This window comes from Mirounga angustirostris, unplaced genomic scaffold (genome assembly GCF_029215605.1).
Source record: "Mirounga angustirostris isolate CCGP_5_RB_7025 unplaced genomic scaffold, mMirAng1.0.hap1 SCAF_17, whole genome shotgun sequence".
Classification (NCBI taxonomy): domain Eukaryota; kingdom Metazoa; phylum Chordata; class Mammalia; order Carnivora; family Phocidae; genus Mirounga; species Mirounga angustirostris.
In genome coordinates, this window is record NW_026991725.1 from 1,071,230 (window position 1) to 1,088,895 (window position 17,666).

A 17,666-nucleotide genomic window follows, 5' to 3' on the forward strand; every position below is an offset into this window, starting at 1 on the left:
CAAAGTCCCTGAGGCAAGAATGTGTTTGGCAGGTTCAAGAAATAGTAAGGAGGCCAGAGTGGCTGGGGTGGAGCCAGCAGTGGAAGAAGAGGAGTAGATGAGGGCAAACAGAGCCAGGGGCAATTGCATAGGAGCTGATAAGAATTTTGCATTAGGTATTAAGTGTGATGGGAAGCTGTTGGAGGGTTTTGAGTGGGGAGCAGGGAGATGTGATCAGATTTGCTAAAGGAACCCCAGCTCTGCATGGCAAACAAGGAGCAAGACTGGAAGCGAGAAGCCAGTCAGCAGGCTACTGCAGGGTACATCAGAGGTGGGCGCCTGGGTGGCTCAGTCGTTAAGCCTCTGCCTTCGGCTCAGGTCATGATCCTGGAGTTCTGGGATCGAGCCCCGCGTCGGGCTCCCTGCTCAGCGGGGAGCCTGCTTCTCCCTCTCCCCCTCTCCCTGCTTGCATTCCCTCTCTCGCTGTGTCTCTGTCAAATAAATAAAATCTTAAAAAAAAAAAAAAAGGACATCAGAGGGATGGCAGTGGCCGGGACTAGGGGGACAGCAACGGAAATGGTGAGAACTGATTGGATTAAGCATACACGTTTTTTTTTTTTTTAAAGATTTTATTTAATTATTTGACAGAGAGAGACAGAGCGAGAGAGGGAACATAAGCAGGGGGAGTGGGGGAGGGAGAAGCAGGCTTCCCGCCGAGCAGGGAGCCCGATGTGGGACTCGATCCCAGGATCCTGGGATCATGACCTGAGCCGAAGGCAGACACTTAACGACTGAGCCACCCAGGCACCCAGCATACACGTTTTCAAAGGTAGAGACAACTGGATTTGCAGATGGATTGGCTGTGGAATATGAAGAAAGAGAGGAACCAAAGATAACTCTTAAGTTCTTGGCCTGAGCAACTGAGCAACTGAGTGAACAGGCAAAAACTGGTGCCATTTATCAAGATGGTGAACAGTGGGCAAGGTTTGTAGGATGAATCGCAAGAGCTCAGCATTGGGACTTGTAAATTTGAGGAACCCAGTAGATATCCAAATGGAGGTGTTACATAGTCAGTAGAGGGCAGGGGAGCGTTAATGTAGGAGTCAGCATATAAATAGTATCTACAGCCTAGGATTGGACAAGATCACCTGGGGAGTGATTACAGATTAGAGATTAGAAAAGAGGTCCATTGTGAAAGAGGTCTAATGTGAAAAATGAAGAAATGTAGAAAGAGCCAGCAAATGTGCCTTCATACTTGAGTTGCCCAAACTGGAAAACTGGGAGACATCCTGAACATTCACCCTCCCCGTCATCATGACTTAATCCAATCCATTCCCACAGGCTGACATTTCTACCCCCAAAATACACCTGGAACTTCTCCCTGTCTTCACCTCCATCATCTGGCCCAGGCCTCTATCATCTCTCACCTTGACCGCTGCGACATTCTCTCAGCTCACCTTCTGCATCCACTCTGCCCCCTCTAACCCGCCCTCCCCACAGCAGCCAGGATGATCTTTTAAAAGTGCAAATCATATCATGTCCCTTTTCTGCTTAAAAGCCTTTAGTAATTTACCAATCCATTTAGTATTAATCCAAAATTCTTAGCATAGTGTACAAGACTCTGTGCAATCCTTCCCTTGCTAACCTCAGTTCTTGTGACCCTCCCCTGACACCTTACGCTTCAGTCCTCACCAGCAGTGACAATGTCCCTGCTCCCCCAAAAAGACCATGTGAAGCTCTTAGCACAAAACTTGGCACATAGTAGGCACTGAATAAATGTAAGCTATCATTATTAGCCTACCCCAGGACTTTCACAAATGCTGTTCCCTGTTTGGAATGCTCTTCCCTCTATTCTTCTTCTAACTCCTACACCTCCTCCAAGTCTGTATTAGTTTTCTATTGTGGCGTAACAAATTTCCACAAACTAAGTGGTTTAAAATAGCATAAATTTGTTACCTCACAGTTTCCAAGGATCTGGAGTTTGGCATATCTTAGCTGGGTCCTTGCTCAGGGCCTCAAATGGCTGAAATTAAGGCTGGCTGCATTCTCACATCTGAAGGCTCAACCAGGGAAAAGACCCACTTCCAAGATCCCTTAGGTAGCCCATAGAACGGACTTCCTTACAGCTGTCAAACTGCCGTCCTCATTGCTTGCCTGCTGTCTGCCAGGAACCATCCTTCGCCACCAGCAGCCCCTCTCAGGTCTTTGCCCTGTGCCTTCCCTCCTGGGCTGCCTCACAGCATGACAGCTTACTCCTGCAAGGCCAGCAGCACCATTTCTCTCAGGCTTCAGATCTTTTCCTTCAGTACGGGCCCTATGAACTGGCTGCCAGGAATAATCTCTGTTAACTCAATTGATTGGAGACCTTTATTACACTGCAAAATCCCTTCTAATCACAGGAGAGAAATCTGTCATATTCAAAGTCCCACACACACTCAAAGAAAAGGGATCATGCAGGAGGACATATCCACCAGGGGCTGGGAATCTTGGGGACCAGCTTAGAATTCTGCCTGCCACAAAGTCTTGGCTTAAAATCACTTCCTTCAAGAGACCTTCTCTGGCCCCAAATCTAAAATAGGTCCCACTTTATATTCTTTCACATTACCCTATATGTTTCTTCTATGGTGCTCTTCGCAGATTATAATTGTATACTTATTTATATTATTATTTGTTTGATGCATTTATTTATTTGATTCTCTTCATCCTGTGAGCTCCATGAGAGCAAGAATTTTGTTTTGTTCATCACTGTGTCTCCCACAGCCCCATAGTTGGCAATAAGTAGATCATTGAATGTATGAATGAATAAATGAGAAAATCAAGACAAGGAGTAACCTACTCACACACTAGACAGAGAAGTGCTCTGAACTTTTTAATCTCATTTAATTCTCACAACTCTCCTAAGACTGTTACCATTAGCCCCATTTTACAGAGAAGGGAAAAAAGATTGAGGGAGGTTAATTTTCTTGCCCAAAGTCACACAGCAGGTAACCAAAAGACTCAGGATTCAAACCCAGGACTGTTTTCAGTGTGATACTGGGAACCTACTTTGGATTCAAAAGACTCAGTTAGAAAATTGGGTCTGCCACCACTTACCATATGAACTGGCACAAATCACTTCAGCTCTGAGCCTCAGTTTCTTTATTTGTGAAATGGGGGTGGTAATATTTACTGAAGAGTGGTTAGCAGAAGTAAGATAACGTGTATAAAGTTCCCAAACATAGCAGATGGTCAGCAAATGTAGCCAGTGGTTCCCACAGGCCAAAGGGCCACCCCCTGCTGAAATGAAAGGCCTCTTTGGTTGGATTAAGGGAGTACAAGGAAAGGGAGCCCAAGAGACCAACCTATGAATGTGAGTTTCTCAGGTGCACATGCTTGATGCGACCCTACAAATGAAAATCTGGATTTGCAGGGACTTACATCGAAGTCAATCTGGAGGGGACCATTTGCTGAAGAGAGCGGTCCATCAACTGGCCTCTCTCTCCACAGCCCAGGGAATTCCTGGGGCAGGTAGAAACAGCTCCTTCAAAAGCTTAGGGAGAGGGGTGCCCGGATGGGTCAGTCGGTTGAGCGTCAGACTCCTGGTTTTGGCTCAGGTCATGGTCTTGGGGTCATGGGGTGGAACCCTGTGTTGGGCTCTGCACTCAGCAGGGAGTCTGCTTGAAGAGTCTCTCCCTCTGCCCCTCCCCCCACTTGCACGCTCTCTCTCTCTCTCTCTCTGTCTCAAATAAATAAAAAAATTAAATTAAAAAAAAACGCTTAGCGAGTCCCTGGCAGAAAAGGCATGAACTCTGCCTCCTGTTGCTGCCCTCTGCTTATGCTTCTCCAGGACGGTGATCATCACAGGAGGGACCTCCTGGGAAAGGGATGGGGTCAAAAGGGGGAGGGCTGCAAAGCCAGGGCCCCGTTAGGATTCGGGGGCGCAGAGCTCCCCTCCCTTCACAGTGTCTTATGTGATTCATGGATTCATTTGCATGGGTCTCCTTATCAACCTCTCCCACTCCTCTTTTATTTTTTTTGGAGATTTTATTCTGAAGTAATCTCCACACCCAACGTGGCTCGAACTCACAATCCCGAGATCAAGAGTCGCATGCTCTACCAACTGAGCCAGCCACTCCTCTTTCAAAAAGGGACTCTGCCACCTGCCTTCAGCCCATAGAGTTGGTGTTAGTAGACTATTCATCAGATCCTCCTCCTCTGCGACCTAGAGGAGCCCAGAGTCCTGAGTTAAGGTTAAGTCGGAGAAATGGAGTTGAACTGGGAGAGGGTGTGCTCTAACCATCATGCCAGTCTACCAGCTGGTGGGCACCCTTGACCTGGGATGCTGGCGGGATGGGTTTTTCCACTCCATAACTCCCTCAGTTTAGGCACGAGAAAACCAAGAGCCCAGAGAGGGAGAGGGCTTGCCCAGAGCTGGTGAGGAAGCAGGCTACAGCCTGCCTCTGTCTCTCTTCACTGACTTTGCGGCTTCATTCGTGCTCCTTTCTAAGAAGCAGATAGGCTAAAGTTACATGCAGGCAGGGGCATGCAGCCATTTCCCTCCAGGCCTCTGGTTCTTCATCTGTTAAATGGGAATAACTATACTTCCCTGACAACACATGCGTGACGCTTTGGTGAGTAAACACGGGGGAAATGAGTGCGGCCGTAGGACTGTCTGCCTGGTGGCGACAGGAGCCCCGACTGCGAGAGACTCTGAGGGATCTGAGGGTGGGCGGGGCAGATGGGCCCACAAGATGTGGGTTTACCTTATCATCTTCCCCCCAGGCGGGGCCCAGGCCTGGGTTGCCATGGATACCGTGTCCCTGGAGCATCAGATCCAGAGTGTGCAACGCCACATCAGCTTCCTGAAAAAGGAGCAGATGGCCCTGCTGCGAGACCTGCACCTGGAAATCCTGAGGCTGCAGAAACGCTGTTCAGGTGAGGCTGGAGGGATGGGGGGTTGGGGGGAGGGGTGGGGGGCAGCTCATGGGAGACCCTGACAAGTATCAGGACAGCTGAGAAGTTTGGCCTGTCCTCCTGGGGAGTGGGGAGCCACTGAAGGTTTCTGAAGAGCATCATGCTGCATTACGAAACTCCAAACTTAGCAGTTGTATGAAAGATGAATTGGAGGGGAAGGGAGACAAGGAGGCTAGTGATGGGGCCGATGAAATGGTCCGGGGAGAGATGAAAGGGGTAGAAAGGGGAAGACTGGTGGGAGACAGGGTGAAGGGAAGGACGTGGCAACCGATTGGATTTGTGAACAAGACAGAAGGAGGCACCAAGAATGAAGCCAAATCCCAGGCCTCATCTCTGCTCTTGGACCTCAGGCTTCAGCTGCCTGGCCCTCTCAGAGGCTGGGCTCTGGCCCAAGTGCTCACCCAGGCTGAGTCTCCAAGTACAGGCTTTAGAGTCCATGACTCATAGAATGTGTCAGTTGGAACAGCCCAACATCTTCATTATACAAGTAGGTAAACTGAGATCCAAAGAGAGAGAGAGAGAGTGCCACACAATATGCTAGTGACAGAGCCAAGATTAGAACCCAGAGCTCCAGACTCTCATCTGTGCATGCCTCTGCAGCTTTCTGCACACTCCCTCCCCAAGATGCTCTGACTTCTACCTCCCTTCCAGCCTCTGCTCATGGGAGGCCCCCCATTCTCTAGAGGGAAACTGAGGGACCTGCCTGGCTTCTCGTTCTGTGGCATGCGACGCTGGTCGTCCTGACTCTCCACCACCACACCCTCCTCCGGCTCCATATACAGATTCAGCAGCTACACTCCTAGGCCAGGCTCCCTGCAATCTCCCCTGAAGCCGGGATGGCAGAAGAGGCCAGCCCAGGGGGGAGGGATGGTCCACACCAACTGCCTGATGCCCTTGCCTGATGCATTTTTTCATTGCAGTGGCAACATGAAAGGAAAATCAGAATGAGTGTACCCTAAGACCCTACAGCTCTTGCTCTAGTTTCTTTTTGCTTTGCCCTAATTCTGAAGACCTGGGTCCTTCCACTCAGGACATAGGCCAGGATCCCAAGAAAGTGTGATAGGGCTGGAACAGCCCCCACCACCCTTTCCAGCTGGGTATGGGACTGCAGCCTCTTGGTTATTGATTAAGGAGATAAAAATAACTCTGGGCTGGCCTGGAACAGCCACTCTTGGGGCTGAAATAACTGAGTAAGGCCCTTCTTCCAAGGGGTGGAGGAGTGAGGGGAAGGGAGCAGAACAAAGATTTTTTCAAGGAGATTAAACAGGGACTCAGAGGGGCGCCTGGCTCTTAATCTCAGGGTTGTGAGTTCAAACCTCTTGTTGGGCATGGAGCCTACTTTTAAAAAATAAAATAAATAAATATATATATATATATATATATATATATATATATATATAGGGGCGCCTGGATGGCTCAATTGGTTCAGTTGAGTGTCCAACTTGATTTTGGCTCAGGTCATGATCTCAGGGTTTGGAGATCGAGCCCCGCAAGGGCTTTCCCTCAGCCTCTCCCCTGGCTTGAGGCCTCTCTCTCTCTCTCTCTCTCTCTCTCTCAAATAAACAAGTAAATAAATAAATAAAATCTTTAAAAATATATATATAAATAAAATAAACCGGGGCTCAGAGGCTGAGAAGGGGATGGGAGAGGGGATGAACTAGTGTAGGAACCAAGCGGGCAGGGCTTCAGAAAGAGCCTGCAAACAAGGGGTGCCATTCAGACTGAAGAGGTTTAAGAGATGGGTGGGTGTATTCTGGGTGGTGGGGCAGCCTGGATGATAACAAGAACTGCCCCATGTATTCAGCACCTACTCAGCCCTGGGTTGGGCCCTCTGTTTATTTTCTCTAATTTAATCCTAGCAATAGCCCCTTGAGAGGCAGGTGTGATTTTGTCCCCATTTCACAGATGAGAATACTGAGGCTCAGAGAGGTCCCATTCCTGGCTCAAGGTCACATAGGGTATCTGATCTCACTGCATGCTCTTCTAAAGGTGGGGACTCTGGCCAGAAGATGGGCAGGGAGATCTGATGGATGGGGGGAGTGGAGCCCAACTAAGGAGTCTATCTCCCCTCCCCCAACTTCCCTGATTAAGGGTGAAAACACTCCCCTGGGAGGTACTGGCAGAGCCAGATCCCTTGGGCTACCCAGGGGCCTTGCAGGAGGGGCCAAGTTGGCTCCAGGAAGCCCTGGAGGATAGAGGCATCAGGGTCCTCCCTGGGGCTCCAGGAAGGAGGTTCAGACTCAGGTCACAGCAAAAGGCCCAGGTACCCTGGCTCTCGGTCTCCTAGCAACATTTGGCCTCCCAAGGGAAGAGCCAGTGAGGAGGGGCAGACAGAGGGCCCATAAGGCTAGACTTTCTAGGTGCTGCTGGGCATTGATCCCAGAGATTTGCTACCTTATCCCACTCCCAGGTTCACACCTCCTCCCTTTAGGCACCAGATCGCATCCCTGCAAGTACACACACTTGCTCCAGAGGAGATGCCCTCTGTCATCAGCTGCTGCCGGGCTCCCTCCTGCCCTTTTCCCAGCTCTTGAGCTGTGGTGGATTTGGGGGAGTTGGGGTGGGGCTGAAAAAAATGATCAAATTCAGCTGGCCGAGGGATGGGGCATTCTGGGCGGTAAGGAATGGGGACTGGGAAGACAGGGAGGCACAAGGGTGGTGGCTCGGCTGCCAGCACCCAGGAGGAAACCTCTCTTAACATCAGCACCCTTGGCGGGCTGACCCCGCCCCCTCAGCTCCAAGGCAAGTGCCATGTAGGCCTTCCATCACCAGGTGGCGCTGTCCTCCCTAAGGCCCCTCTCCTTGCCTTGTGAAACATGGCGGAAAACAGGGCTTGGAAAGGAGCAGGGCTGATGTTCAGAAAATAACGCAGGCACAGCAGTACTGGCTGTGAAAACAGTGAAACGCATGTACCCTATTGGTAAATAGCTACTGCCCTGAGTCCCGCTCCAGGGTCCCCAAGCAGCCCAGGACCCTCCAGCCTTCCCACATCCACCAACTAAACCCTAACGGGGCTGTGCCCTGCACAGCAGGGGTCCTCCAGAGTGGCTCTGATTGGCTGTCACTTTAGATATTTGTAGATCACGGTTGGGAAGGAGCAAATACTCCCCCAGCCCCAAAAGCAAGCCAGGCTCCTCAGTGCAAGGGTTGAACTAACCTCCAAACGCAGCCCATGGCGCTTGCACTAGAAAGTTCTCTGGGCTTAGAATCAGGCCAGTCAGGCTCAGGCTGTGCCTTGCACCTCTCTTCATCTCTTTCCCTCACTGAACCACAGTAAAATAGGTATGGGAGGTGGTTTAGATGGCTTCTAAGGATGCTAATATTGCCACTTTTACTGAGTTGTGATTCCCTGATCTCTCTCCCTCCCTCTCTCTCTTTCTCTCCGTATGTCTCTCTCATACACCACACACACACACACACACACACACACACACACACACACACACACACGACTGCCTTTTCTTTTCTCTCCTCCCCGCAGAACTGACTCGTGACCTGGAGATGAGAGAGGCCCAGTCTCATCAGCAAGGTAAGAGAAGGATGACTGGTGGGGAAATGCCATGTGGGCCCAACAGGTCATCTTTTACCCACCACTTAGTAGGACCCAAGCCTTCTCTGTCCCCAGTCCAGACATGGGGGACAGCCACTCTTCAGCTTGTTAAACAGAGTGTAGGATGTCAGCCCCATTTACCTACTCATCTGGGTGACATTGTACAATGAACAACCTGCACCACCATACCTTGTATCCGTGTCTCTGTCCAAAGTAGGAAAATGAACGCAGGAAGGATATGGTATCCAGGAAGTCCATCTCGTCGACTTTACTCCTTTCTATGACCTACCTCCCTAATCTTTCCCATCCTTGCACAAGTGATCTCCATGGTCAGTGTCCACACCGTCCAAGATGCTAACTGTTGAGATGCAACACAATGGCAATATGGAGTCCATGACTTGAAGGAACTTCATCTAGATGAGAAAAAAGAAACACATGTACATCAGCAAATCCTTCATTTTACAAAAGCAGGACTTCTTGCCATTGTAGCAATTCCGCTAAAATATTTGTTTACAGATTATTACTTCACCCATAAAATGGAGGGTGGGGGGAGATGGTGTTCAATGAGCATAGAGTTTCAGTTTTGCAAAACAAAAAAGTTCTAAAGACCTGTTGCACAATATGAGTTTACTTAAAACTACTGAACTGTACACTTAAAAATGGTTAAGATGGTAAACTCTATGTTATTTGGTTTTTGCTACAATTAAAACTTTTTTTAAAGGGGAGGGGTTCCATTGTGAGATCTTAATCACCAAAATTATATGATCTCTGAGAACTGGGACTGGGTGTCATCCATTGTCTCCCGGTGCAAGACATGAAGAGGGACTTGGTAAATGCTTAATTTAAAATGAATTACCATGCAGTCTTTCTTAGCCGGGAGGAATTTAGCAGGGAATGGACTCCCTGCCATCGATGTGCTGCTTATAGATCAAGAACGATATACATGACCAAGACTTAGGCATGGAGAAAGCTGAAGTTTAAGGTAAAATGTTGAGAGCCCTACAAATTGCTTTGCATATTCACACATAAAGATTTAAACATTTATAGACTTGAACGAATTCTGCCCACTTCTTTAAGTGGCAACCAGGGGCAGCCTCTTCATGCCTCGGTACTTGGAGGAAGGGGGCATACATCCCAAACACCAGTTCTGTAACAATAGTAACCTTCACCCCACCTACTATCCTTCCTCTGAAAGAATTTCTGGGGTCATCTGAGCTCAAGGGTTAGTTAGTGTCCTGTTTTGTTTTTTTTTTTAATCTTCTCGCTCAGTGGATTTGAGCTCCCTTTCTTTGTCCCCCTACCACTTGCTGATTTTTCATATCCTTTCCGGAGTCACCTTTTGCCTACCTTTTGTCACCTTTCAGCTATCTCTGTCACTACAATCACACACATGTGTTAATCCCAGGATATGTTCCCTGCTGAAATGGAGCTCATGATCCGGGAGACAGGGGTCCTCAACTCTGCGGGTACATTAGAATCACCTGGGCACATTGAAGAGGTGCCAGTTCCCAGGTCCAATCCCAGAGATCTTGATTCAATTGGTCTTTGTTAGGGCCCAGGAAACGATTTTTTAAAGCTCTCTGGGTGGTCAATGTATTATGTCCAGTGTTGAAACTCAGTGCAGTGGGCAAAGGCAAACAATAAGTAACACACATAAATTACAAAATGTAGCAAATGCTCTAGGAAAGAAACAGCAAGCTCCAAGGCAGCTGATTCCCCTTTCCTGCCCACATTCCCAGGTCCCAGGTTTTTCAGTCCCTCACTGTTGCATGTCTCTCCTCCCCTGGGAGACATGTTCCTCTGTGCAAAGCACCCTCCTCTCTAGCTCTTCACTGCTTAACTCCAACTCATTCTTCCAACTCCTGCTAGCCTAAGTGCTCTTCTGTTGCAAAGCCTGGTTAGGTCTCCTGTGAGTCATGGCACTGGCACAAGTCACAGATGCAACCTCACAGTCATTTGTGATTATGTATCATACCTCTCCCACTATGCTTGCTGTAAGCTTCATGAGGAATGTTTTATTATCCACCATATCCCCTATGCCTAGCACAATGCATATAGTTAAGGGTTCAACAGATATTTGTGGGGTGCATAAATGGTCAGGGAGGGGTTTGCATTTAAGCTGAAGCCTGATGAATTAGAGAGGCCAGAGGGTAGGATAGGTGCCAGGGCCCTGAGGCAGAGAAAAGGAAGGCCAGCGTAGCGGAGGAGTGGGGAGGGAGTGCGGGGCTCGGTAACGTGGCTCGGCGAGCTGTGCGGGTCGGCCAGGCGGAGGCCATCACCTCTCCTGTCCATCTCCCTCCCCCCCCCCCCCCCCCCCCCCCGCAGAGGCGGCGTCCCGGGAGCTGGAGAGCAAGTGCCGCGCGCTGGAGTCGCAGCTGGCCGCGCGGATGGCCGCCAACGCCGAGCTGCGGCGGGAGGTGGCGCAGCGCGAGGCGCTGGTGTCGGCGCTGCGCTGCAGCCTGCGCGCCGAGGAGCGCCGCTTCCTGGAGGAGCTGCGGCGCCGCAGCCATCGTGCCACCGTGCTGGGCACCGAGCTGCAGAAGCACACCGAGGCGGCCGCCTACCTCTCCTGCCAGCTGCACGCGGCGCGCCAGAGACTGCAGACTCCGCGCCCGGGCGCCGCCGCCGCCGCCGCCGCCGCCGCCGCCGCCGCCGAGCCCCGGCCCCGCCGGCGCGCACAGCGGGTCCGCCGCCCGCCCGCCGCCGAGGCCGCCGCCAAGGGCCCGGGCCGGGACTGGGCCGCCTGGGAGCGCGCGGCCCGCGCCCTGGACGACGTCGACCCCATGCCCGACCCCGCGCTCTTCCTCTACGCCCGGAGGCCCCCGCGGCCGAGCGGCCGCAGCCCGCGCCAGCCGCCTCCCCAGGAGCCCCCGGACCAAGCCGGCCCGCCGGCCGCGCCCAGCCCGCCCAGCGCTCCCGGGGAGCCGGAGTAGGCGCGGGGCTGCGGGGCGGGGAGTGGGGAAGGCCGGCTCGGCCTCCGGCTAGGGACGCAGCGTGGGCCCGCGCAGGCAGGCCCCGGGGGGCCGCGGGAGCGAGCGGAGGCGGCCCCAGCTCCCCCACCCCCACCCCTTCCAACCGCCCCAGGCTTTTTGTATTGTCCTGCCCCGAGGGGGCTCCTCGGCGGGGCTGAGAGAGTGCACCTTCTTTGGTGGCGGGGACTCGCAGTACGGAGGCTTATCTGCTGCAGGGAGGGGAGGGAGCGGGGGGGCGCGCCCTGTCCGGGGAAAGCGCACAATCGCGCGACGCGAGGGGGAAGGCTGGGCTGGCCTACGAAAGGAACGCAGTGGCACTTAGCACCCCTAGGCCTTCCAGCTCCCCTGTCGGCCCTCCCCCATTCCCGCACGGCTGCGCTTCCCGCCAAGCCTGCCTTCGAGGGGAGTTTCGGGCTCCGGGCTGGCGGCTGGACCTTTTTCCTCTGACGCCGCTTTTCCGACCCCTACCCCGCTGATAGGTCCTTACCGGAGAGCACCCAATTCTTTAAAGGCATTTCCTGCCAGTGTCCCTGGTAGGGAAAGTGTGACGTGATGGAGGTTTGAACTTCTGGAGAGGAGTACAGAATGGGTTCGATGGCAGAACCTGGTCTAAAGCTGTCTCCAGTTCAGTTCTTCCCCAGGACGCCCACCTAAGGATTTCGGCCGGGAGCTGTGCTAGGGAAGCAAGGGGGACATGGCCGAGTCAGCCGCCCCCCACGTCAGGCTTTGGAAGGGCAGAAACTGCCTTCCCCTGCTGGAGGCAGCTGGGAACGTGAAGGCTGCCTTGGGAGCTTTCCTAGGCCTGTCTATTGGTGCTAATTTTGCCCAGCTGCACCCGGAGGTGGGAAGAAGGGCCAGGTTCCTGGAAGTAGCAGTGGTGGATAGAGGCTTGAGTTTGCTGAGGGAGGAGGTAGGAGCACAGGTTAGTCCCCAGGCTGGTCCCCTCCAGGGAGGCCCCCAGTCTTACCAGAAGTGACAGTGGCCTATGCTCAGAGTAACCCTTCTGTCTAGGATGGGGAGTGGTGAAATGGAAAGTGGGACACCCCACGTCCTAACTACTTTCTCCCCAGCTGCCCTCTCCTGACCAAAGGCAGAGTGCGGGTCCAGTGCAGCAAGTGGCCCCCACCGCAAGCCCAGCCCCTAGAAAGACAAACCCTAGAGCCCCTCCCCCCATGCCATGCCTCCTCTGTTGGTCCTGCATTGAGTCCTAAGTGCCTGTGAGGTCTTCCAGGGGCTGCTGAGGGAGAGTGGGGGGCAGGGAGAGGCCTTTACCTCACTCACGGATAGCGCATCCTGGCAGGTCTTGTCCTGGCTGAGGCCGAGCATTCTGTGTGGCACCCAGGGTCTGGGAGATGAGCAGAGTCCATCTCTAGGGGTGGTGAACCTTTCTCCCATCATGGTCCCTGTAATGAATCGGAGGAACCCGCAATCGTGTTCCCTTTCGCTGTGTAGGTCAGAGGGTGTGGAAAATCAACGGGCAAGAAGCAAAACCAGTGAGCACACTCCCAGCCCCCACAAATATGCTGTCCTCCCCCAGCTGACTGTGCTCAGGACTGCTGAGACCACTGAGCAATAACCAGGCCTCATCCGGGTGTCCAACCAAGGTGTGGACGCTCTTGGGACAGTGTTCTCTCTCTCTCAGTCTAAGTTGGGCCACAGTGGTGGTGGCCTGGGGTCCTTGCTCTGCCCGCCCTGGCCTCTTACCCTCCTCTCCCGCCCCATTTCTGTGCCTCTGCCCTCCTTGTCTCCCCTCAGGTGTGTGTGATACACTGTACCCCTGGTCCTGTTGCCTCCCTTCCAGAGGTGTCTTTGTGAGGACACCTCTCTCCTCTCTTGTCTGCACTCTTTCGAAGGGGGCCAAAGGACTGTGTGGGAAGGAGGGAAAGGGTGTCTTTCTGCAGCAGCCCACCCAGACCCTGAGCTTCCACAGCCACACTTTTGGGGTAAACAGGGTGACTTTGTTATGTTGGTTCTTCGACAGAGAGGGTGACATACTTTATCCACCCACCCACCTATTAAAAGCCATAGCTATGCCCGCCTGGCCTCCCCCCAGCTCTATAGCAATAGCCCTTTTCCCCTCTCCCCTCCTGGGGACCCAGGGTATCTAGCTGGGGGCCTCTACCACACCCCTACCCCAGGGAGCCTCCGGTGGCCCGCCTGCCTCTCCCCAAATGACCCCGTCAGCACCTCCGAACTCCTATCCCTCTTCCAAGCGACCAGCGATAATGACAATTATTTGTGGGGTGCTTGGAGATCCCCCAGATGAAAGGTTCTGAGAGTGCTGGGGCGGCTGACTTGCTGACTCTCACCTGAGGTGTTGAGGGTCTGGGAAAGGAAATGAGCCAACCGCCCTCCTCCTCCACTTAGCAAGCTGGGAGAGGGGCTGAAGCAGATAGAGGTTTCCAGTTTTGTTTTAACAAACTCCTCTTCCCCGTTCTTCTCCTAGAAATAAAGGACTAAAGACTTCCCTCTATCCACCCGCCCCTGGGATTTGGAACAGAACCCTCAGTGCAGCAGAATGGGACTGGGAGTCAGTAGCCTGCCCTTGGCCTCAGGAGCCCCAAATTCCTTAGCCTCCAGCCCTCTCCCTCTTGTGGCCTGGGGGACCCACACTGCCAAAGGAAAGAGCCCCCTCCCATAACCCCCTGGAACGTCTGGGTGACTAGAATAGAAAGGATTGTGTCTCCTCTCCCCTCCTCCCCTCTTCTCGGCAGCACAAATCCCCACTGGGGGAGGGGCATGTTGACAAGAACACTCTGCCCTAGGTGGAGGTCCAGCCACACCCGAAGTGTGGACAGACCCAGGAAGGAGAGCTGCAGGTGGGGACCCCTCCCTGTTCTGGAAGCCAGCCAGGGACCAGTGGGCAATTCAGCATGAGGTTCCGTACCCCTGCCCCCCATATCCCACCCACAGTGGTCTGCAGTTTGGGGGACCACTCCAGGGCTGAAATGGGGTAGAACTTCCCCAAGTCAGCAGCAGAATAGAGGTCTCCCAATGGAGAGGAAGGAGGCCAGGAGGGTGTGGAACAGCATCTCTTTAGTGCAGAGAGCTGGGGATCCCTGAGCACTCTCTCCCTGAGGTGCCAGCCTTGAATGGGGGACATGCAGGGCTTCCGAACCACCTGGCAGGAGCTCCATGGGTGGGGCAGAGGGATCCTGCTCCAAATTCTCTGTTGGCTGTGCTTTTTAATCCAATGCTTTTCAGAGTGTACTCACTCACCCACAGAAATAGAGCCCTATGCTTTAGGGGTGACTGTCATATGCCTTATTCTTAATAAAATATCTGAAAAACACACAAGTCAGACCTCTTCTCTGTGGGCACTCTGCCCTACTCCAACCTCTGTTCCTGCAGGTGTGGGAGAAGATGTGGAAGACATGGAGAGTGGTTTGGGAGTCAGCTGATGGGTTGGGTGAGACTGGGAGCTGAGACTCTGGAGTCTTCTACTGGATATTCCTCACAAGGCATAAGGCACTCATCTGAGTTGTCCCAATGTTCAGGCTAGCCCTGACTCTTTCCCCATGCCGCCCCAATCCAAATGAACAAATGAGACCTTGAATCTGAGGCTCCTGGCTAGGGTTGGGAGAGAGAGACTAGAAGGGCTCCAGGCTTGGAACTGCCCATCGTCTTGGCCAGGAAGGAATCCTGGGGTTCTGGCATCTTTGGCCATGCTGGTTTCCCTTACCTGACCCCCAAGCCCATCTGATCCAGCTGCAAGAAGCCCAGCATCCCAGAAATAAGCCCTATTCTTATATACCGTTAGTGAGGGTTATGCTGAGGCTGCAATTAAGGAGCTCAGCACACCCAGCACCCACAAGAATTTAAGCCTGTACATTTTCAGTGTAGGTCTATGTTGTGGACGACTCTAGGAGAAAGAGCAGTAGCCCTGCATTCTAAGGATTTGGGGGACATATTGGTTTGCCAGCTACCCCTCTGATACTAGGATCCATTGTTTCCTTTTGGGGAACTGCCCTTCTATTTCAGTCCGCGTTGAGGGGGTGGGGAGCTGATTCTACCCATGTGACCCAGGTAAAGTAAGTCACACTGATTGGGTTGAAGGTGGGCACACGACTCAGTCTGAACCAGTGAGAGCCAGTCTCAGGACTTTTGCTGGAGCCATTCATTCAACACACCAAGTTGGAGGCTAGGGATACATCAGTGAACAAAACAGGACTTTTGAGAAATACAAACTCTTGGGCGGCTAAAATGGCAGAATATCAGCCTAGAAGTGTGGCAGGCTGTTTGCCACCACAAGAGATAGGGCTGCCTGAATACGAAGCTATCACACCAGAAGCAAAAGCAGGAGAGATGGAGATAATTCCTGACCATTAAGCTGCTGGATCCAGCTTTGCCTGCATTCCATATACCCCAGCCCCGCTCAGTTATGTGGACCAATAAACCCCCTCCTCCTCCCATACTTTTGTTTTTAAGTGGTCAGCATTAGTGTATTTTTTTTAAAGATTTTATTTATTTATTTGACAGAGAGAGAGACAGCGAGAGAGGGAACACAAGCAGGGGGAGTGGGAGAGGGAGAAGCAGGCTTCGCTCTGAGCAGGGAGCCCGACACGGGGCTCGATCCCAGGACTCTGGGATGCTGACCTGAGCCAAAGGTCAGATGCCTAATGACTGAGCCACCCAGGCACCCCTAATTTGTGCATTTTTTAAAAAGATTTTATTTATTTATTTGTCAGAGAGAGAGAGGGAGAGGGAACACAAGCAGGGGGAGTGGCAGGCAGAGCGAGAAGCAGGCTCCCCACTGAGCAAGGAGCCCAATGCAGGGCTCCATCCCAGGACCCTGGGATCATGACCTGAGCCAAAGACAGACACTTAACCGCCTGAGCCACCCAGGCGCCCCTAACTTAATTTTTTTGAACTAATTTTAGACTTAGAGAAAAGTTGCAAAATTAATACAGAGTTCCTTGGGGCTCCTGGGTGGCTCAGTCAGTTAAGTGTCTGCCTTCAGCTCAGGTCTTGATCTCAGAGTCCTGGGATCGAGCCCCACATCGGGCTTTCTGCTCAGCGGGGAGTCTGCTTCTCCCTCTTCCTCTGTGCTCTCTCTCCCTCTCTCGCTCTCTCTCAAATAAATAAATAAATAAAATCTTTAAAAAAATAATAATACAGAGTTCTGGTATACCCTTTACCCAGCTTCCCCCTATATAAACATCTTACTTTATTGTGATACAATTAAAACCAAAAAATTGACACTGGTACATGACTATTAACTAAGCCACAGACCTCATTTGAATTTCACCAGTTTTCCCACCCATGCCCTTTTTCTGTTCCAGGTGTTCTCTCCAGGATTCCATTGCATTTAGTTATCTTTCCTTAGTCTTCTCAATCTATGACATACTTTTTAAAGCCATTTTAAGTTTGGTTTTACTGGCTTGCTAATCCCAAGAGTCATGATGATGTCCAAGAACAATCAGCGGGGGGAAAACAAGTGGACCCCAACCAATAATTGACATTAAATACAATATTTGCAGAGCTCTAGGGAGGGGATAACCACTTCTAGCCAAGACTAAAGAGGAGTTTAACACATACAGTGATATCTGAGCTTGACTATAGATCTGGGATAGCTTCTACACCTGGCCTGTGACGCTCCTCCCTGGGAAGTCGGCATCAAGAAAAGAGAAGTGACTTACTCAAGGTAAGTAAGGAAGTTGTAGTGAAGGAGTCAGGGATGGAGCTGGACTTGAAGTCACGTGTATTGATTCCTACCTGGGATATCCAGGTGGAGCAGGCAGGCCTCAGCTGCCCCATCTCAGCTTCTTGCTTCAGCCTCTGGGGATCAGATTTGAGCCCAGGATGGGCAAGGACCAGACCTGTAGCAATTCCCATTCTGAGAAGTATGGCCCAGGCTTCTGCTTGTCCATCATCTTTTATCTCCTGGGGCAGCTAGGAGAGGGAAGGCCCAGCCCCAGATAAAGATCCGCCCAAGACTCTGGGGTCCCATGTTCAATTCAAGAAAAAGGAGAGAAGTGGAAGAGACAGGGGGAATTGGCCTTAGGGTCCCCTCATAAACCTCAAGGGGTGCTTGGCTGAACCCAGCCCAGAGACATAGTACAGGGTGGAGATATGCAATGTCAGCACCAGACAACTCAGAGATCATGTAGGCAACCCCCTCATTTTACAGATGGGGAGACTGAGGCCCAGGGCATCTCTAGGACTGTCATTCCTTCCCTCCTGGCAGTTCTGCCCACACAGGTTTGGGGTTG

General features: G+C 52.1%; 1 protein-coding gene and 1 long non-coding RNA gene across 2 annotated transcripts; one reads left to right on the forward strand and one right to left on the reverse strand.

The window, feature by feature from the left end:
* Positions 1 to 634: 634 nt before the first annotated feature.
* LOC123853566 (uncharacterized) lies at positions 635 to 9,151 on the reverse strand. The gene is made up of 3 exons (XR_006793162.3): positions 8,672 to 9,151; positions 4,722 to 4,820; positions 635 to 839 (listed from the first exon to the last, which is right to left on the reverse strand). It is a non-coding gene; the product is annotated as an uncharacterized LOC123853566 (long non-coding RNA).
* On the forward strand, positions 4,587 to 14,750 carry CCDC92B (coiled-coil domain containing 92B). Its single transcript, XM_045888140.3, has 3 exons — positions 4,587 to 4,893; positions 8,414 to 8,461; positions 10,808 to 14,750. The coding sequence occupies exons 1-3, from the start codon at positions 4,710 to 4,712 to the stop codon at positions 11,413 to 11,415; spliced, it is 840 nt and encodes a 279-aa protein (XP_045744096.2). The 5' UTR covers positions 4,587 to 4,709; the 3' UTR covers positions 11,416 to 14,750.
* Positions 14,751 to 17,666: the final 2,916 nt, after the last annotated feature.

What these genes read in the sequence shown, in the direction of transcription:
- CCDC92B (XM_045888140.3), top strand. Translation starts at nt 4,710, where the DNA reads ATGTGGGTTTACCTTATCATCTTCCCCCCAGGCGGGGCCCAGGCCTGG. An exon ending in GCTGCAGAAACGCTGTTCAG is followed by an intron (nt 4,894 to 8,413) that starts GTGAGGCTGGAG and finishes TCCTCCCCGCAG; the next exon opens with AACTGACTCGTGACCTGGAG. An exon ending in GGCCCAGTCTCATCAGCAAG is followed by an intron (nt 8,462 to 10,807) that starts GTAAGAGAAGGA and finishes CCCCCCCCGCAG; the next exon opens with AGGCGGCGTCCCGGGAGCTG.